Raw genomic sequence first — 13,394 nt, forward strand, 5'->3', positions numbered from 1 at the left:
CCACCATGACCACTTTAAATAACTGAAGTGGTCTTGGTGGTTAGAGTGTTCCTTTATTATCGCTCCGAAGAAGTAAACCTCTGTATACTGATTCCATTTAATTTGATCATCCTCTAGTTGTGTTAAATTAGTGCGGGGGGCGTGGCGGCGCGGGAAGGGCACAGCAGCATTTTATTACTTATATACCTTAACTATAGTATATATTTTATATGCAGCCCGAGAAAATTTCTCTACACTCAATGGGGCCCAGAGAAGCCAAAAGGTTGGACACCCATGGTTTAATGCTTAATTGCTGGCTCGCTGGCATCCTGTGGCGGGTGGCTGGCTGGCACTCTGTGGTAGGTGAGCGGCTGGCTGAATGGCACCCTGTGGTGGGTGGCTGGTACAGGGCCTGTGGATGTCTGGCACAGGGCCTGTGGATGGCTGGCTGTCTGGTATTCTGTGGTGGTGGTGTATTCTGTGGTGGCTGGCACCCTGTGGTGGGTGGGTGGCTGGCACAGGGCCTGTGGGTGGCTGGCTGGCACGCTGGTACAGTGCCTGTGGCTGGCTGGTACAGGGCCTGTGGATCTGGGTGGCTGGCTGGCACCGGGCTGCTGTGGGTGGGTTTATGGCTGTGATACCCACAGCAATCGGCAATATCGGCCAGTACCGGGTCTATCCCTAATAAAATTATATATATTTATTTTCCACCCTTCATATAGCTTCATGTTTGACTCCTAGTTAAAATGCCCATATATCCTGTGTGTATTTATTCTCATATAGGATATAAAAGTATTATATATTTTATTACTTTCGCTGATTCGCAGTATAAATGAACCCCTTATAATAGCGATTATCTGCTCTTTTTGTACTATAAAAAGGACGAATGTTCGTTTTTTTTAACCCCATTATGACAGTTGATAAAAAAAAAAAAAAATTATAATTAAAAAAAGCATGCTACTGCTACTAAACAGCTTAGGCCTTGTTCACACCTATGCGTTTTTTGGTGCTTTTTACAGAAACGCACTACAGTTCATTTAGCATGGCTTTCCATGGGACACGTTTACATCTATGCTTTTTTCAGCCGCTGAGTATTTGGTAAACGTCAAGGACTTTTTGAACGGAAAACTGCTTTTTATTGGTTCAATAAACTTCAATAGAGAAGCTGCAGAAAAGTGAGTTTGTATTGAGTGCATGTAGTGAGTTTTGGCCACAATTCGCGTTTTTTTTAATCTGCCCAACAAATTGGCCAAAAAAAAAAATGCAAATCAATTGTGCAAAAACGCACAGCAAAAAGCACTGCAGAAACGAATCAAAAGAAAACTGCATAGGGGTGAACCAAGTCTTTATGCATCGATTTTCTGACGAGAATATTCATATAAAAAATGTTTGTACATTCTCTGAAAAAATTTTGAAAATTTCACTTGCTTTTAACATTCAGATTTAAAATGATTTAATTCCTTTGACCAAAAAGTTTTCTATTCTGCTTCTTCAAATTTTCCTTTCACAGTGGTCGAAACAAGCATCGATTTGACCCCACTAACGATCAGAAAACTGAACGAACATTCTTGAAGGAAGACATTGTTTTTGCATGGCCAGCATAAGTGACAGCAGGTGCAAGGAGCTTTTATCAAAGCCACCCGCGCCTAGGACAAGGAAGTCTGTCATACATAATATATTACAGTTCTGTCAAAAAATTAGATTTTTGAGTCTGATGATATTTACCAGCTTTAACCTCTAATAGTAAATTCAGCATCTCTCTTCTGTCTGTTATTCTCAGGGTGGATTAGAGACTTTGCTCCCTAACCATATAGTTGGGTTATTTTTATTTAACACTGCATACAGATATTTAGGAATAAATAGTTTTTTTTTTAAACTTTACATATTAACTAAATTATACACCACACTTTTAAGGTTATCTGATTAAACAATAAAAATCGCCCAACTAATCGATTATGAAAAGAATTGTTAGTTGCAGCCCTAATTGCAGGTATGAGATGTCAGCTCATGCACACGACTCCTGCCAAGCTCCATCAACTTCAATACTGGGCACTTTCACCCGAATTTTCAGCGTTCAGCGCTGGTCACACTGTGTAGAATGCACTTTAAGGGGGAAAGGAGGAGCCTGACCCTTAATGAAATAGGTCCGCACCACCGTCTGCCTGATCCATCTGAAAATGGTCGCAGCAGATGCAGCCTACCCCTTACGAGATCCAGCCACAAGGACAAACAAGGAATCTGATTTTCGAAGCGACTGAGTCGCCGTAAGGTACACCCTCATTGCCCGAATCACATCCGGGGAATGCAAAGCAATTTCTTTAGGATATGTTGGCTTAGGGCACAAGGAAGGCAACACCAGGTCTTCATTCAAGCGAAAACCATAAAGCAGGATGGAAGATCGGCCCTTGAGACAAAAGATCTTCTCTCCAAGGAACATCAGCTACCAGCCTTACGAGGCCTGTATACCAAGACCGGCGAGGCCAGTCTGAAGCCACCAGAGTGACTGGAATCCCTTCTGCCTCGATTCTGCGCAGGCGCTGTCGTGGAGGAAAAGCGTAAATCAGACGATACGGACCCCAAGGGGCCACCATAGAGTTGGCCGCGTCGGCTAAAGGATCCAGAGATCTTGCCATAAACCTCTGAACCTTCCTGTTGAAACGAAAGGCCAACAGGTCCACATCTGGAGTCTCCCACTGAAGACAGTTGTTAAAAACACTTCCAGGTGAAGAGACTATTCGCCAAGACTCAGGGCCTGCCAAATGAGGTAGTCTGCCTGTCAATTTTCCACCCCTGGAATGTGCACAACAGAGAGGGCTGGAACATAATTGTTCAGCCCACCTTAGAATGCTGGCTACTTCTCTGGCTGCTAGAGCACTTTTGTTGCCCGCTTGATGATCCGAGTCCAAACCCCTTGAGCCAAATCTGTGCTCAAGACACTTCCCCACCCGGAAAGGCTGGCTTCCATGTTAACCACTGCCTAGTATAGGGGGAGAAAGGACTTCTCTTGTTGAAGCGCCAGGGAACGGAGCCACCGAAGCAAGGATCCCCTTTGCACCCCGGCTCAGATTGTCAAGAGATTGAGGATTCTTGTCTCATTTGGTAAGAACTTCCTTTTGCAGAGGCCTGGTATGGAACTGAGCAAACGGAACTGCCTCGAAGGTGGAGACCATCAGCACAGCACTTGCACACAAGTGCTAAGCGACGACCAAGGGTTGGACAACAGGAGCCGAAATCGCATGCTGCAACTTCAGCAGTTTTGCCTCCGGAAGAAACACCCTGGGTGAATCCAAAGTCAGGCCCAGGTAGGCCAGGTTGCTGGACGGAATCGGAACCAGAACCGATTTCTGAAAATTCAGCGTCCAGCGGAACTCTTGCAGAATTCGCACAGTGATGTCCAGATCGTCTTAAGACCGGCGGAGACTCTGCTCGCAGAAAAAGATCGTCCAGGTACGCCAGTACCGCGATCCCCCTCTGCCTGAGCAAGGCTAACATCGGGGCCAACACTTTTTTGAACACCCGAGGAGCAGAGGCAAAACCAAAGGGTAACGCCATGAATTGATAATGTTCCTCTCCTGCGGCAAAGCGAAAAAAACGCTGGTGCCCTACATATATTGGGATATGAAGGTAAGTTTCCTTGATATTGAGAGAGGCCAGAAAATCCCCTTGATGATGGATGCCACCCCCGTGCAAATGGACTCCATCCATAGTTTTGGATCCTGCACAAAGCGATGCAGGGCCTTGAGATCCAAGATCAGACGGACCTTGCCTTCCTTCCTGAGAAAAGTAAATGGATTTGAATAAAATCCCTGAAAACGTTCCAACTCTGGAACTAGGACAATTACTCCCTGTGATAGCAGATCCTGCACCGCCCCATAATGGCCCTGCAGCCGATCCGGGGATAGGCACAAGTTGGAAGGAAAGAACCTTGACAGAGGCAACTCGATCTTGTAACTGGACCCAATCAACTCGCAGATCCATTTGTCTTGAATGAGAGAGGTCCACAGGTTTGGAAAGAAGCGAAGACGCCCCCCCCCCACCCCAGATACAGGTGAGGGCACCCCTTCAGGCAGAGGAGGGCTTGTCTGCGGAACCAGTGGAACCCGCTTTGGACTCCCCAGCCCAAGGCCTCTTGGAAACCCCCCACGAAGTTAAGAGTTATCCCTTGTCCTGGCCCGCGGGACGAAAGAGCCATTTGTGAGCCAAGAAGAAAGGACCACATTTATGACGAGGCTCTTGCAAACTGTGGAAGCAGAGTACTCTTACCTCCCCCAAGACCTTTAATAGTCTCTTCCATAGAAGCCCTGAACAGGCGGTCTCTTACAAAAGGGAGATCAGTCAACACCTTTTTGGAAGCCTGGTCCGCAGACTAGTATTTCAGCCAAATCATGCGCAAAGTGCCACAGCGGTCACAGACGCTCTGCAGGCTAAAGGGGCCGCATCCAGAGAGGAATCACAGATATACTGTAACCCCTGTATCAAATGATCTGCCAGCTCTGCCAACTCAGGGAGGATGTTGACCCCCTTTCAAATCCTGGCGCAGAAGCTTTGCCTATTCCATTAAGGTCTGGGAGACCAAGGTGATGGCAAACACTGGTCTCAGCATTGAGCCGGCCATTGTGTAAAAAAGGTATCGGACCAGAGATTCAGCTCTCTTTTCCACTGGGTCTTTATAAGATGGGGAATCCTCCACCGGAAGAAGCGTGGCTTTATTCAATCTGAAAACCTGAGAATCCACCATCGGTGGAACTGTCAGTTTCTTCAAAAGGATATCCGCTAGTGAATTGCTTAGGTATCCCAACCTTGCGTTTCAGGGATCCCCACTGACTTGCGACAATCTCATCGAAATAGGCAGGAAAAGGAAACACCTTAGATGGTCTGCTGGTACCAAATTGTACCGACGCAGCATTAGCTGTGTCTTTCAATTTTAAAGTTTCCCGCACTGTTACAATCAGTGCCTCCACAAGTGCCGTTTTAGGCGTGGCTGCAGTGGAAGAGGATTCATCCTCGCTGTCACAGCACCCAGGTTGCGTGGATGCAGACCAAGTGGGCTGACTCGCGTCCGTGGCGGCCAAATACACCTCAGAATCTGAGGAGGCAGAGGAGACAGGTGAAGGGCGCTTCTTGCTAGGCCGCTTTGAAATGGCCATATCTACTTTTGACACTAATGACTGCAGGATCGCCGTCATGGCCATCAGGGCAGGCTGAGACCCAGAGGGTCCCGCAGCTTCCGAGAGTGGGTCAGGTGGTGACATGTGCTCCAGGGCCTCCATGGTTAACCCGGAGGCCGCCCGCAATATTGTGAAAGAAAGTGCAATAAAACCCCCCTCCACCGCTGCAGTGGTAGTACTACAAGTCCCAGCACACCAGCGGCACTGCTAGCAGAAAAAGGGAACTGTACCCCACAGGGAATCCCCACCAAAATCTTTGGGAAGGATGCACAGCACCAAGCTGCTTGCCACGCGGCGATCAGAGAGAAGGAGGATATGTCGACACCACCACAAGAAGCCCAATGTCACATCACCGCTTAACAGGATACAAGAAAATGGCCGCCGCATTGATTTCATTGGGAAACTCCGAAAACATGGCTGCTTAAGCTACAGAACAGCCATCCACAGCAAAATGGTAGCGCCCAGGACCCCCAGTGGCCCTCCAGGTACGTGTAGACCGCCAGGGACCCCTGCCATATAAAAGTTTTTTGTGAGCCACCAGCGGCGCGCTCCCACACCCTCCAGCCCATCACTGCAGGACACACACACCTGAGAATAGTATGGCCACCCCGGGGAGGGGGACTAAGGGAGGTAGGTGATGCAGCTACTGGCGGGGGGGGCACCATGTGGGAAGAAAGGGCACATAGGGGGCCTACCAATCCTAGGCCTGCGTGCACCCCAACTTTTTCCCAGAGGAGAAAGAGGGGGGGGGGGCACTACTTATCACACCTGGGAACCGAGCAGGCACCACTCCGGGTAGTCCACCGCACCATCTCGGAATGGAGGTAGGCGGAGACTCAGGCCGTGACCAGGGCTATGCGTCCTTGCGAGGTGTTTCACTCGCCGGCCAGCCCCTGTCCAGTGAGGCTATGGGACTGGGAAGACCATAAGGATTTAGGATATCTAGTGCGTCGCCCAGTCCGGCAGTTGATTTTAGTTCTCACAGGAACAAAAAAAAAAAAAAAAAAAAAGGAAAAAAATGCCAGGACCAGAAATCCCAGCAAGGAACTAGGTCCTTACTCCTGACTATGCATGCAGGAAAAAAAAAAAAAAAAAAAAATATAGCAGGAAGTGGGAGGTACATACCCTAGGATTGCGCTAGGGGCATAGTCAAATTTGTTTCCTTCTACTTCTACAGAGAGCAGCATAACCCAAGGGTCAAAGAAGATATGGAGCTGTGTCTGTCAATGAATGGAAGAAAAAAAAAAAAAAAACCTATGGATGGTCAGGTAGTGCTTAATTGCAGGTCAAAACTGAACCATATTTTCTACTTACCTGTTGGTGAACTACCTTTGCATGTTTCAGTATGGCTACCAAATCTCCCACCACTGTTATGCCCAACTCATTCATGTCCTTGTTCAAATCCAGCAGCATGTTCTTGCTGATCCTATGGTAACAAAAATGCATTTCACAACTCTGTCTTAATAGCAGCATGACCCTTCTTTTCCCATTGGCATCCAATTAGCGTCAACCCTATCATCCCGAGGTGCTGCTTCCAGCTAGACACTGATGCCAATCCTGCAATTATAACCCCTTTCAAAAAGTGTGCACACTTCAGTTAAAATTGAACATTAGCCATTATTTTTTTTTTTTTAGCAGGTTTAAGAAAGGTTCAAACTTCAGTCAGGTTTTCCTGCTGACTGTTACAGCTTTGTGTTTATTTCGGTTAAGGTAATGTCATGGGAAACGAGGGTATAGGAAGTTTGCCTTAAAAAAGAAAAAAAAAAAAATGACACCAACAGCAATAAAACCTGACAGAGGTTTCTACCCTTCCCCTACTCGATCCAAAAAGTAAAAAAGTGTTTTTGGCTGAAGTTTAAATTTTATGAACATGAAAACATTGGAAATTAATTTGGGTTTTTTGAACCAGTTAGCTGCAAACTAGGCTGAGCGAATAGGATTAGAGTTACTTGATTTGAACACAATGATACCCACGGGACATCTGTTCACAGCAGAGATACATCTTAAAAAAAAAAAAAAAAGTTTAAGGATTTAATGAAAAAAAGATTACAGGACCATCAACCACTTCAATACTGTGAGCACTTTTACCCTCTTTCTGCCCAGGCCAATTTTCAGCTTTTAGCGCTGTCGCACTTTGAATGACAATTGCGCGGTCATGCAACACTGTACTCAAACTAAATATTTTTAATTTTGTTCACACAACTAGAGCTTTTCTTTGGTGGTATTTAATCACCACTGGGTAGAGCTGCACGATTCTAGCTAAAATGAGAAATCACAATTTTTTTTTTTGCTTAGAATAAAGATAACGATTCTCGGCATATCATCATCTTTTACATTATACAAAATATTTGGCTAACTTTACTGTTTAGTTTTTTTTTTAATTCATTAAAGTGTTTTTTCCCCACAAAAACTGCGTTTGAAAGAGACTTCTGTGCAAATACAGTGCGACAAAAAAAAAAAAAAAAGATTGAAACGATCACCATTTTATTCTCTAGGGTCTCTGCTAAAAAAAATATATATAATATTTGGGGGTTCCAAGTTATTTTCTAGCAAAAAAAACGGAATTTTTGTAAAATCTTACCTGTAAAATTCCTTTCTCTGAGTCCTCCGACAGTCACCGCCTCCTCTAAGTCATCACTATTGGGTATTGTCCACCTATCCGTATGAATAGCTAGGCATATAGACTTAGTCAAAAGACAAAAGGCATTAGCATATACACACCCACGGGGGCTGTCCCATCTGGTCAATACCCCCCCCCCCTACATCACCACTCCCAACTCAGTTTGGTAGCATAGCAGTAGGTAATAAGAACCCCAAAAGAGGGGCGGGGGCGGCGACTGTCGGAGGACTCGGAGAAAGGAATTTTACAGGTAAGATTTTTACAAAAATTCAGTTTTCTCTTACGTCCTCCGACAGTCGCCGCCTCCTCTAAGACATCACTATTGGGATGTCCCAAAGCAGTATAGACATGAGGGGTGGGAGACGCAACCGCAGAAAAGGCAACGCAGTACCCACATCAGAGAAAGGAATCTTACATGCACCGTAAGAACTAACTGGGCAACAGAAAAAACAATGCTCAACAGGAGCAACAGGCCAGGAAAGCAAATGCCAACAACCAGGGACCCAGAGAAAAAAAATGCAAGGGTCCATCATGGAACAGCCGCACTGAGAACTTTGCGGCCAAAAGAAGCATCAGCTGATGCCAGAACGTCTACTTTGTAGAACTTGGAAAAAGTGTGCACCGACGACCAAGTCGCCGCCTTGCAACCTGAGCCACTGAGGCCCGATGCCAACAGGCCCAAGAAGTACTCAAAGACCTGGTAGAGTGTGCCTTAACAGGGAAGGGCGGAACCGGTTCCTTCAAGGCATAAGCCTGCTCAATGGTCTGTCTGATCCACTTGGCAATAGTCGCTGCGGATGCAGCCATGCCCTTCCGAGGTCCCTCAGGAAGGACAAAGAGAATCCGTCTTCCGAAAGGATTCCATAGACTTCAGGTAAACCCTGATCGCCCTGACAACATCCAAGGAATGCAAAGCAATCTCCTTTGGATGCTTAGGCTTCGTACAAAGCGAAGGCAGGACAATGTCCTCATTAAGGTGAAATTCAGAGATCACCTTGGGAAGAAAGGATGGGGTTGGTCGCAAAACCACCTTATCCTTGTGAATTATCAAATAAGGGGAGCGGCAAGACAACGCCGCCAGCTCCGACACTCTGCGAGCCGAAGTGATCGCCACCAGAAAAGCAACCTTTTTTGACAGCAGAGGCAACGATATCTCCCTGATATTTTCAAAGGGAGCACGCTGTAATGCGGACAGAACCAAGTTCAAGTCCCACGGAGGTAAAGGCTCCTTCCTGGTGGGAGCCAAAATGTCGCACACCTTGAATGAAGGTGCACACCAAGGAATGAGACGCCACAGGGCGTTGGAAAAGGACAGCCAGTGCTGACACCTGGCCCTTTATCGTGGCCAGCGCCAGGCGCTGATCCACTCCAGACTGGAGGAAAGCCAAGATTCTCGACAGCAGAGTAAGAACGAGGGGAGACCCCCCTGGACTCACACCAGGTGAAATAGGCTTTCCAGGTACGGTAATAGATCTTACCAGAGGAGGATTTCCTAGCCTTGATCAGGGTAGGGATAACCTCAGGGGATAGACCCTTGTCCTTCAAGACCTGGGTCTCAACAGCCAGGCCGTTAAAGCCAGCGACTGTAAAGCAGGATGGAAGATCGGACCCTGAGACAGGAGATCTTCCCGCAGAGGCAGGCGCCACGAAGGTGCCACTGCCAGGTGAACAACGTCGGCGTACCAGGACCGGCGTAGCCAGTCCGGTGCCACCAGAATCACCATGTGCGGTTCCGAGGCCAATCTGCGAAGGAACCGGGATAGCAACTGAATCGGAGGAAAGGCGTACATCAGACGATACTGATGCCAAGGGGCCACCAACGCATCCGAGGCGTCCGCCAACGGATCGCGCGTCCCTGCCACGAAGCTTTCCACCTTTCGGTTTAGCCGGGATGCGAACAGATCCACGTCTGGGGATCCTCATTTCGCACACAGCATCTGAAAGACCTCCGGGTGAAGGGACCATTCCCCCTGGTCCAGGGTCTGGCGGCTCAGATAGTCGGCCTGCCAATTTTCCACACCCGGAATGTGAACTGCCGAGATCGCCGGGACATGAGTCTCGGCCCAAGACAGAATGTCGGTCACATCCCGGGCCGCACGAGCACTCCTGGTGCCCCCCTGGTGGTTGATGTAAGCCACCGCGGTAGCATTGTCCATCTGTACGCGAACAGGCAGGCCCCGGAGACGATCCGACCACTGGAAGAGAGTTTTATCGCTCGTAGCTCCAGCACATTTATCGGGAGGGAGGACTCTTCCTCCGCCCAAGTGCCCCGGGCAGACAGGTTGCCCAGGACTCCACCCCAGCCCGACAGGCTGGCATCCGTGGTAACCACTGTCCATACCAACGGACGGAAGGACTTGCCTTACGTCACCGACGGGGACTGGATCCACCAAAGAAGAGCCAATCTGGTCTGGCGACTCAGGGAGACCTCCAGATCCAAGGACTGAGGAAGTCTGTCCCACCTGAGGTGGTATCACCCTCGAAGGCCGATACCATCAACCCCAGGCCCCGCATACAGGTCCTGAGTGATGAGGACGAATTGTCCCTGAGGGACCCGAGTTCGTCCCGCAAAGTCCAGAGCTTGTCCTCCAGCAAGAACACCTTCGCCTGAGCGGAATCCAGAATCATTCCCAGATAGGGAAGGCGCTGCGATGGAGACAACGTCGATTTCTGAACGTTGATAGTCCATCCGATCTCCTGAAGCGTCTGTACCGTGGTGGACAGATCGCGCACCAGGTCCTGGCTGGCATGTGATTTCAGAAGTAGATCGTCCAGGTAACCCAAGACCGCAATGCCCTGAGCCCTCAGTAGGCCCAGAACCGGCGCCAGCACCTTGGTAAACACCCTTGGTGCCAAAGCGAGACCGAAAGGTAGCGCCACAAACTGGTAGTGATCGTCTGCGATTGCAAACCGAAGGTACCGCTGATGACCCTCGAAAATGGGGATGTGCAGGTATGCATCCTTCAGATCTATCGAGGCCAGGAATTCCCCTGGACTCAAGGAGACCACCACCGAAGGGAGAGACTCCATACGGAACTTCCGAACCCGCACGAAGCGGTTCAGCGCTTTTAGGTCCAGAATAGGACACACTTTGCCCTCCTTTCTGGGCACAGTGAACAGATTCGAATAAAACCCCCGAAACCTGTCCCGATGAGGCACCGGGACAATCACCCCCTGAGCAAGAAGGTCCTGCACCGCTTGATGCAAGTCCTGCAGACGCCCCGGAAGCAGATGAAGATTGGAGGGAAAGAATCTGTCCGCCGGTCGGGAAAGGAACTCGATCTTGTATCCTGATCAAACAATTTTCAGAACCCACCTGTCCGATATCCGGAGCAGCCAAGGTTGGAGGAAACCGCGCAAACGTTCCCCCACCCCAGAGACGGGTGAGGGCGCCCCTTCAGGCAGAGGCGGATTGACCCGCCGCGCCGGTATTGCCGGACTTCTGCTTACCCGCCCAGGGCTTCTTCTGACTGCCCTGGGCCTTGAAGGGCTTGCCCTTGGATTGGTTCCGAAAGGCACGAAAGGACCCGAGAGGATCTGGGCGCAGAACCCTGTTTGCCACGAAAGGACTTGTTCTTCGGGTTCTGGGGCAGCATAGTGCTCTTGCCCCCTGTGACGCCTTTTACCAAGGTGTCCAACGCCTCACCAAAAAGACGAGAGCCAGCATAGGGAAAATCAGCAACTGTTTTCCGCGAGGACTGGTCAGCCGACCAGCTCTTCAGCCATATCAGTCGCCGGTTAAGTACCGCGACACTCGAGAGGCGAGCCACCAAGGGAGCCTCATTCAGGGCAGCATCACACAAATACATGACTCCTTGGTGGATCTGGTCCACCATTTCCAGCCGGGCAGGCGCCACGTCATCAGACACTAGGTTGCTTCTAAGCATCTTAATCCAATCAGCCACCGCCTGAGCCACCATAACGGACGCGAAAACGGGTTTGAGCAACGAACCCGCCACCATATAGGAATGGCGGGCTAGAGTCTCCAACCGCCGGTCCGTGGGATCCCGGAAAACCGGGGTATCCTCAGTAGGAACCAAGGTAGCCTTGTTCAGCATGGCCACAGTGTGATCTACCTGTGGAGGCACACACCATCGCGATTCCGTAGCCGGCGCAAAAGGATAAAGCAATTTGAACCGACTAGGTACCAGGAATGGACGTTTTAACGTGCGCCACATTTCATTAACAGTGTAATGAAATTCAGCTGGGCAGGGGAAAACCTGCACAGACTTGCGGGCCCTGTGCGTCCCAAATGAGGACACAACGCCCGGAGGACTGGGCTCATCCTCCAAATGTAAGGTATCCTTAACCGAAATAATCAACTCATCCATGGTCGCCCGTTCTTCAGGTGACCCTGGGGAGGATGTATCAACACCCTCCACCTCAGCCTCCCCCTCAGACCCCGGGGGGTCTAGGGATGAGCGGGACCCTGAAAAGGGCGCGCTCACAGCAGCAGCAACCGCAGCAGCAGCCATATCCCCATCTGAATCAGAAGAGAGAGACAGCCTGGGCCGTTTTCTCGCAGCCCGTTCAGACATCAGCATTTCCATATTTGCCACTAAAGTCGCAACAACAGCAGCCAGATCAGGTCGCAGCGGGGCCACAGGAGAACTGGGACCCCCCACTAAAGCTGGAGGAAACTTGCTTTCCTGAGAATCCATGGCTCAAATAATAAAAAACTACAGTGCAAAAAGTAGTGTACTGTCCCCTTAAATAGCGCTGCGGAATGCGCAGCCCATCGCTACTGTCACAGCTATGAAGACCCCCAAAGGAGAAAATAAAAAAACTGAGCCAGAAGCAGTATACAGAAGAAGACAGAGAGACAAACTGCAGAGCCTGCAGATCGTTGCTACCTGTGCCCTTGCTGCCTGAGAGGAAAAGGAAATGCTGCTGGAGGGGGCTGGCTATAAGCCAGACCTCAGGGAAAATGGCTGCCCCATAGGGATGCATAGGAGGCTACGCCAAGATGGCCACCGACATGCGGCCGCACCGATCGTTCTACCGCCCACAAAATGGCGGCGGATGGCGCCAAAAGGACCTGCATACTCGCCCTAGAGAGGCCATACACGTGTGCACAGTAAAACATGGCGGACCGCGCGAATTGTCCCCCGCAGCGGTCGCCGCACATCACATAAGTCTGTACCCCCAAACATGCAGCTAGGTGACACAGGGACAGGGACCCCCAGCAAACATACAGATCTGCCACAAAACGAACCCCGCAGGGATCGCACAGGGAGTCACACAGACACAGGGACACACAGTAACACAGACTGCCACCCCAGACAGAGGCCCCACACAGAAAAGTATTTACCTGTACCCGAGATGGCGTGGGGGAGACTCTATGCACGGATAAACCTCTGTCCTCATCTGACAGGGAGTGCCGTGAGCCAGGGACATGACGCTGCAGCACTGTAGACGAGTCCTGTGAGGTAGCCACCTCACGGCTGCATCCCTGCAGCGAACAGGGATGGGTCGTTCATAATGCCAGGGCGAACCATAGCTGAACGCTCGATGGTGGGCTGGGGGTCCATCTGACCCTCAGTGCCCTGAAGAACCAGGGCGGTCAGTCCGAATCCCAGCACCGCATGATCCATCTTCATCTGAAGAATAAACTAACACTAAAGCTG

The 13,394-nt window shown here is 49.8% G+C and overlaps 1 protein-coding gene across 1 annotated transcript in view; it reads right to left on the reverse strand.

Moving 5' to 3' along the window:
* The window catches only part of LOC309543789 (uncharacterized protein), a gene marked incomplete at both ends in the record, with an annotated part of 101,137 nt that overhangs the window by 12,897 nt on the left and 74,846 nt on the right, over window positions 1-13,394 (reverse strand). Inside the window, 1 exon segment of the mRNA XM_082276226.1 lies at window positions 6,462-6,573. Within this exon segment, the coding sequence (XP_082132352.1) occupies window positions 6,462-6,573 (112 nt within the window).

The sequence above is a fragment of the Pelophylax lessonae genome (assembly GCF_965119305.1).
Source record: "Pelophylax lessonae genome assembly, contig: HAP1_SCAFFOLD_351, whole genome shotgun sequence".
Lineage (NCBI taxonomy): Eukaryota > Metazoa > Chordata > Amphibia > Anura > Ranidae > Pelophylax > Pelophylax lessonae.